This window comes from Cebus imitator, unplaced genomic scaffold, assembly GCF_001604975.1.
Source record: "Cebus imitator isolate Cc_AM_T3 unplaced genomic scaffold, Cebus_imitator-1.0 Scaffold0, whole genome shotgun sequence".
NCBI lineage: Eukaryota > Metazoa > Chordata > Mammalia > Primates > Cebidae > Cebus > Cebus imitator.
The window spans coordinates 11,859,037-11,867,543 of record NW_016107315.1 but is presented as its reverse complement, the minus strand read 5'-3'; the positions used below and the strand labels follow the sequence as shown (position 1 = coordinate 11,867,543).

At 33.5% G+C, this 8,507-nt stretch overlaps 1 protein-coding gene across 23 annotated transcripts in view; it reads left to right on the top strand.

Annotated features, from left to right (window-relative positions):
* DLG1 (discs large MAGUK scaffold protein 1) overlaps nt 1-8,507 on the top strand; it is a 299,333-nt gene that overhangs the window by 126,660 nt on the left and 164,166 nt on the right. For all 23 annotated transcript variants that reach the window (XM_037735146.1, XM_017523037.2, XM_017522998.2 and 20 more), the window contains one exon: nt 861-1,025. In XM_037735146.1, coding sequence (XP_037591074.1) covers nt 861-1,025 — 165 coding nt within the window. The remainder of the gene's footprint in view (nt 1-860; nt 1,026-8,507) is intronic.

Genomic DNA, 8,507 nt, shown 5'->3' with positions numbered 1-8,507 from the left:
CCTACCTGTTCCCCTTCCCCTTCCCCTCCCTTTCCTTTCCTTTCCTTTCATCTTTCTTCCTTCTTCCTTCTTCTTTCTTGGTTTTGTACCCAGTAGTGGGATTGCTGGGTACTGACCCATTTGTATGCCTTTTTTAAATATCACTTTCTGTTTGCTATTATTTTTTTAAATCACTAATAAGAGCAACTTAAACCTTGGTTTGCTGTTGAAATTCTTTATTTATTGTGCCTTGTTTTGTGCCTTTTCTTTATGAGTAGGTTTATTTGAGGGTGAGGGGAAAGAGAATATTTTATTTCGATGTGGCTTTATTTGTGCTATAGACCTTCTCAGCTTGGTGTGAAGTAGCTTTTTTTTTTGTAATTATGGTAATTTTTTAGAAATAGATTGCACAGAGATGTGTGTGGGGGGGAGAGAGATTATAGTTAAAGTCAAAAATGCTGTTGTTGGCTGGACTAATTTTCAGTTAGAAATTAAAATGGCTTACTTTTTAAAAATTTGTGTACAAGTTAACAGAGTAAGAAAACCAGACTAAGGTGAATAACATTAGCTTTTCACATTGACTTTATTTAAACAATTTTATCTTAGAAATGGTTCAGCTAACATTGGATAAGAAATGAGCAATCAATATTCAGCCTTCTCTATCACCTAGCTTTGACTTATTTTTAATATTTAAATTAAATAATTTTATTGTTGGTATTATTTCTAAAATAAAATTCTATTTCTCTCAGATCTGATGTATTAAACCGTAAATATACTTTTTATATTGCTAAATATTGAGGAGTTGGCTAGTCATGAAAACCATGATTTGAGTTAAACTCACTTTGCTTATCAGGGCTTCTTCATATTTATTTTCTTTACAGAAATACAGGTATCAGGATGAAGATACACCTCCTCAAGAGCATATTTCCCCACAAATCACGAATGAAGTGATAGGTCCAGAATTGGTTCATGTCTCAGAGAAGAACTTATCAGAGATTGAGAATGTCCATGGATTTGTTTCTCAGTCTCATATTTCACCAATAAAGGTAGGATAGTATCTATTTATTATTGTTACGAATTATATATTACTTTTGTTGTAGCTTATGCTCGGAGAGAAGTACTCTTTTATGTAGTACCTCCACCCACCCCCATTTTAGTTTCATAATTATGGAGACTTTCAAGGTACTTACTAGTACTCCAAAAAACATCTTAAAATATGTATTTTATAACTGAATGTTATTCAGTGATACTACCTTTAAGTCTAAAAATTCTCATGAAGGAAATAACTATTAAATTTTAAATACCACACACTGAAATATTTTCAAACACTTGTTTTTCAGTATTAGTTGGTAGGTATAGAAAAAGAGCATTCCTAGCACTTTGGAAGGCTGAGGCAGGTGGATCACTTGAGGTCGGGAGTTCAAGACAAGCCTGGCCAATATGGTGAAACCTCATCTCTACTAAAAATACAAAAAAATTAACCAGACATGGTGGCACATGCCTGTAGTCCCAGCTACTTGGGAGGCTGAGGCAGGATAATTGCTTGAGCCTGGGAGATGGAGGTTGCAATGAGCCGAGATTGTGCTACTGCACTCCAACCTGGGTAACAGGGCAAGACTCCATTTCGAAAAAGAAAAAGAGCATTAACATTATCTTTAAAGTCCAAATATGTCACTTTTCCTGATCCTGTCATCTCTCCCTTCAGAAGTAACTACAATCCTGAGTTTATTTACCCTTTCTTATTAAAATTCTACCATATATTTAGACTGCTAACCAATTGTTTTGCATATTTTGGATTTCATAATAAATGGACTCATACTGTATATCATCTTTAACTTGCACTTTTTACTCAATATTCCTCAGATTGATTAATTTCACTGCTTTAGAGTTTTCTATTTTATAAGTATACTACAATTTATTTTACTTTTGATGGATATGGATTTATTTTCAGGTTATTACTGGTATGAGAAATACTTCTAAAAACACAGGTTATATACACATCTTTGTGGATAGTGCCAGACTGTTTCTCAGTAGCTGTGTCATTTCCATTTTCAGCAGCAATATGTAACAGTTTTTAATTGATTTATATTCTCATTAATTGGTATTCTTGTTTTTGGCATTGTTTTGGTTTTGAAATGGTAACTGATTGTGATTTTCATGTGAAGTTTACTAGGAAGGTAGGATATATTTATTGGTCCTTTAGGTTTTCTTATCTGTTACGTGCCCATTTAAGATTTTTGCTTGTTTTTATATTGGGTCATTCTTTTTATTGATTTGTATTTCTTTATATATTCTAAATACTAATCCTTTGCTGGTTGTATGTATTTTGATTAAGGATCGTTTCTTACTAGTAAATTTACCTGGATTTTGTAATTCTTTTTGAGGGGTGATATCATACTACTGGTTAAAATTGTTAATGGTTATAGTACTATTCAGATTTTCTATCAGTTAATTTTGCTAGCTTATTTCTTTCTAATGATTTTTAAAATTTCAGATATATTTTCAAATTATTAGTTATGATATCCTGTTAGTACCTTTTAATGACTATACTATATGTAGGCATGGCCCCTATTTTATTCATAATATCGTTTATTTCAGACTCTTGGTTTTTATTCACCATTCTTGCCAAAAGTGTCAATTTAAAGATGATCTTTTCAAAGAATCATCTTTAAAAAAAAAAAAAAAGTTATCTGTGTCCCTGCCCTGTGTACCACCACCCTTACCCCTCTGTTCTTATACACACATACACATATATGTAGACACGTTTATGTACGTACATGCATATGCATATATGTAAATATAAATATACATGGAGGATAGCTGAATATCAATGAAAGATTGTGTTCAGTATAAGTAATCTGATCCTCACTTGCGGAACTAAAAGAGAGTTACAGAGAGTAAACAGCCAAAAAAAATCAGTTGGCTGTTTACCAGTTAGTGGCAGAAACAGTTCTTTTTCTTTTCTTCCTTTCTCTTTTTATCATTATTATTTTTTCTTTGTTGCTTTTTTTGAGTTTATTCTGTTTTCCTCCTTTTCTAGTTTCTCCAGTCAGTTGTTTATTGCAGTAATTACCAGTCTTCTTTTTTAATAGTATTTGTTTATAAATATTTCTTGAAACAGCATTTTTAACTGTATTCCACAAGTTTGAATATTAATGTCTTATTGTATTTTTTTAAATGTCCAATGTGATTTTTTTTTTTAGCCCCATGAGTTACTTAGAAGTGTGTTTGATTCTTAAACATTAGAGACTATTTCTTTCTTATTGTCTTTTTTGTTTTTATTTTTCTGAGGCAGGGTCTTGCCCTGTTGCCCAGGCTAGAGTGCATTGGCACTCATAGCTTACTGCAGCCTCAAACTCCTGGGCTCAGGTAATCCTTTCATCTCAGCCTCCCGAGTATCTGGGCCTATAGGCATATGCCACCATGCTTGGCTTTTTTTTGTTTGTTTTGGTAGAGACAGGGTCTTGCTATGTTGCCCAGGCTGGCCTTGATCTCCTGGTCTCAAGTGATCCCCTATCCTTGACCTCCCAAAGGGCTGAAATTGCAGGTGTGAGCCAGTGTACCTAGTTCATATCTTCTTTTGGATTGTATCTTCTCATCTCATTTTCCGTTATTACCAGCTTGGAAGTTAAAAATTGTTTCTCTTCCTTTAGTGGTTATTGTAGAAATTTTAATGAATGTTTAACTTACAAGTCTAAAGTCAATAAATGCCTTTTACTCTTATTCCAAACAACATAAGAACCTTAGAACACTTAAAGCTCAAGCACTCCCTCTTGTCACATGTGCTATTCTTGTCAGCCCATGCCTGTTTTTTTTTCTTGATTGAATTAATCTATTTTTTGTTGCTGTTGTTCAAAACCACCCCCAGGATATGTATACTTTTTTTATTTCTGATGTTTTGAATTTCTGATCATCCTTATTGTTACAAATCAACCAAAGCTAATTTGCACATGGCCAACTCTGGTCCTTTGGTAGATATGTTAGTAGTTTCTTTGGTATGTTTGCAGATTATGACGTAAGCAGGCATTTAAACAGACAATGAGCCAGCATGCATATTTTATGTAGCCTATTCTTTAAATCTGATGAAACCCTAGCTTTCTGTTGTTGCCTAAAATGCTCACTCTAAGCAGATAAGACAATGTTCCAGACACAAGATTTTGTTTACTCAGAAGAATCTCCAGACATCTTAGGGGTTAAACCTAAGGTGTTATGTCTAAGGGTTTAGGCCTCTCCAGAGTCTTCCCTTTCCTTTATGCGCGGGTGAATTGTGTCTCTAAATTAATTTAGCCAATTCACATAACTGGAATACTATGGATTACACCAGTGAAATCCGATTTTGCTGTTCAATAAGCCACTACTTCATCATTGAAAACCCACTTCATTATGATAATTGGTAAGACTTTTGGTGTAAATCAAAGATTAATAGGACAAAACCCTTTTAGCAGCCATCTCCATATATGATTCCTATAATTAAATGCTAGGTGATCAGTCTTGAGATGTGAATTGGAATGCAGACTGGCCTTTGGGAGGTTTACAAGTTCTCCAGGTGTTTCTAATCTGCGGGCACAATTGCAAAGCATTATGCCACCACTATTACTGCTACTGTAGTTGGAGTTTGAACTGTACTGCTCCACTTATATGCAGGTCAAACAAATGCGGATCAAATTTGTAGGATGCAAAACCCATGTATACAGAGGGCTGACTTCCTAAGTGCATAACTGACTTCAGGACTTCAGTATGTGAGGATTTGGCTATTCTCGGGCAGTCCTGGAACCAGTCCCTCATGAATGCAAAGCTTGAGGTATTTTCCTGCAGTACTGTGCTGTGTTGAGCTGTTAATATTTACAAGTAAATTTCTGACATTTGTTGAATCCTCACTCTAGAATGAGATTTAAATTTATAGTAATGAGAGAGAAAGCATTAATAGTTTAAGATTTTCACTGCTTTCTTAATCTGATTCATATATTCCTTAATTTCCTGACAATAAGAGTTGAAAAGTCAGTTTTTTGGTATCTGCTTTAGATTGCTCTTTTTCTTTATATACACTTGCTTTTTGTTTATTATTACGTGATAAAGGATTATGTCCCTCATAATAAAAGCTTTTTAAAGAAATATTTTATAGAGGCTTATTTAAGGACTATGTTATTAAAATTAAAATGTCCTTTATCAGTTATAAGATGTACCTTTTCCACACTTATCGTTTCTGAAATTGATATAATCTTACAGTTGCTGGTATTTTATCATTGCCTTAGCTGAGTGGCAATTATGTATAACCTTTGTTGACACATTTTGCTAAGATCAAGGAAGTACCAACATGCTTTCATGGGTCTTAGGGTACTACGGTAATAATTCATCTGGTCCCATGAGAAGCAGCTGAAAACCTGGCCATCTTTGTAGACCATTCTCTTGCTCTGCCTTGTTCATTTTGTTTTCTTTTGTTAAGTATTAACAGAATCAATCTCTGAAACAATTTATAATCCTCTGGGGCTCTTAAGTGAAACCACTAGTCCCCTTTCCCTCACTTTGGTTTGCTGGTTGTCTGATTCATATTTGCAAACTGAATAGATAAGGATTTTCTCTTCCTAGGAGAAAAAATTGTGTAAATTCTGTCTTACGTTTCTAAATCACACTTCAACATATTAATATATTTTTTCCTATTGTAAACTTATTAAACATTCTTGGGTGTCTATTTCCTGTATAATATCATGATGTTTCAAGTTTTTATAAATGTAAACTTTAAAAACATAAAACTTGATACATCATGTTACCTGTTATATTTGTACCATAATTTGACCGTGTCAACGCTCTGATATCTGTTATCTCCGTCTTCATTAGGTTTTGTAAAGAAAGCTGCAATTAGTAATCTTTGGACAGGAAACATATTTAGTTTATTTCATTTTGATGGATTACCAGAAGCCACATTACTGGGTCAAAAGAATATGAACATTTCTTAAGTTCTCGAAACTTTCTGACAGATTGTGATCTGATAGAATTGTAATTTAAGAATTATTAAGGCTGCTTAGTTTGGGGAATTTCTTCCTGCTTCCCCTCTTTCATTCATAGGTTACTGTGGCAGGTACCACATAAAATAATTATTTGAGGGGTATAATATAGTAGGTAGGCATTATAGCAGAATAGGTAGGGTTCCTTTAACTTTTTGTTAGAAAACCAAAATTGAAGGGGAGGGGAAAACCCTTATTTCGACATAAGAAGGCAAGCTTTAATGCTTTTTCATCTTAATTTTTAAAAAACCAAAATAAATGTTAAAAGAAGCTCAACAATTTATTTAAAATACAATGTCAAGTATTAGACTAGTAGTCTCTTTTTTAAAATAAAAGCTAATATAGAGAGTTTTTCCACTTTTATAGTATTATGGCCTGGAGTGAAGTGAACAGCTAGTTATGCTACATGTAGAAGTCAGTATGTAAATTATTATTTTATAATTTGAAAAAGTATCTTAGAATAATGGTGGTTTGCTGATTAGATTGTAAATTAGACACAGCTTTAGTCTTCACAATTTTAATAAAAGCTAATGGTAAAAAATAAAATTTAATGGATGCTTTAAAATCAACTCCTAGGATATTAGTTGTGTCAAGCAATACATGCATTTAGCAAACAGTTATTAAACATCTATGCTAGTAACTGTTAGACATCAGTGATTAGTATTTTTTATGGAAAGATAGTTAACACAGTATAATATAACATGAAAGAAGGAGAAATTAAATTCTTGGAGTTTTCTGAAAAAAGCAGGTTGATATTTGAATAAAGTGTCGAAGGATATATAAGACGCCAAGTTAGAGGAGAAGGCAATTACTGGGGTAAATAAATACAGTGGGAGGGTGATAGTCATAAGAAAACGTAGGAACACAGGAAGGTTTCTGATGTTATTACTTAAGGTGCCTGTTAGGAAATGAGGGGAAGATGTAAAAGGCCTGTATGATGAATGTTCTTAAGAAGGGTTTGCCACCATGAAACATGCTGTGAATTAATCTATTAGTTGATTATGGTGCTGGTAGTGGTGGTGGTGGCTTTGATTACTGGAATAATGAATAAGGTAAGGTAGTGATTGGGTTACTTTATTCAGGGCTTGGCATAAAGATAATTATGATTTTATGATTTAAGACTCTGAAAGGGATACTTTCTTGCCAGTGTTGGGAAGAATCTCAAGAATGAAATTGGGGATATAATAGTTTTTTTAAAATCTTAATGCAGAAGAGAAGGACACAGTGGGTAAATTTTGGGGTTACATAAGAATAGTGTCAGGATTTCCAACTATCTGGAATCCCCTCCCACACGGTGGGAGCTCCCTCCGGGACTTCCCCTCTGGAATCCCCTTCCACACCCTTTGTGGAAGCCTTTCTCTTCTCCTTTCCTTCTCTTTTCTCTACCTAAATAAAATCACCTTTCTGCAACACTTCTTGGGTTAAAAAAAAAAAAAAAAAAAGAATAGTGTCAAGATTCTAAAACTAAAAGTTAGCTGAGAATTAGGAAAAATTGTTAGAACAATAAATCAAATATAAACCTCAGCCTTTTTTCAAAAAAGTTTGAAATGTACATGAAGCAACAAGGAGGACAGAAGGAGCATTATTGGGTGTATGGGAGGTTGCCGTGATCATTGAAAAAACAGAATTTACTGGGTTTTGTCTTCAATGGCAACAAAAATTATGCTCAAACTATTATATACAAAGTAAACATTGCTAAGAGGGACTTGAAATCAAACAAAAACAGGGTACATTAGCAGGTAATTGTGCTAAATAAGTATATCTCCTAGCATTTTATTTCATCCAGTAATACTGATAATACTGTAAAATGAAATCACTAGCAGCTCTTGGTAGTTTTAAAAAAATTGTAAGAAATAAGAGTGGCAGAAAAATGAACACAAGCAAATATAAGCCTTTTGAACGAAATGCTAGAGGAATATAATTTTTCCTATTTCTAGTATATAATGAGCAGTTTTTGAAATCAACTTTATTTTTACATCTCTGGAACATATTAAAATATTATTGAATTTTATCTATTTTAGATGGAACTGGTATACTAAGGTGAGTATATGGTTTGCATACATTGACCACTAGATGGTGCTCATACAGAAGGGATTTTGTACCTGTGATATTCCAGATTTTTCTAGATAAATAACAAATCTATGTTCTTGTCAGCCTTGTCTTAGTACAGTTGTATGTTTTTAAATTTAATAGCCCACATTAGAAAAGAGTAATACAAATGCCTGTTATATTGCATTTACAGCACCTTAGCTTTGTAGTTACTTTGCATTTTTTCTTTCTTTTCTTTTTTGTACTTTAGAGTTTCAGTGTTGCTTTTCCTCTTGTCCTTTACCATTTTACGTTTTTCAGTAAGATTATTTCGTAAACTCAGCATGGTGGTAACCTCAGCTACGTAGATGGCTAAGGCAGGAGAATGGCTTGAGCCAAGGAGTTCAAGACCGGCCTGGGCAACATAGTGAGACTCCGTCTCAAAAGCAAGCAAATAAAAGATTATTTAATACTTGCCTTTGTTTCTGTACCTAAAGA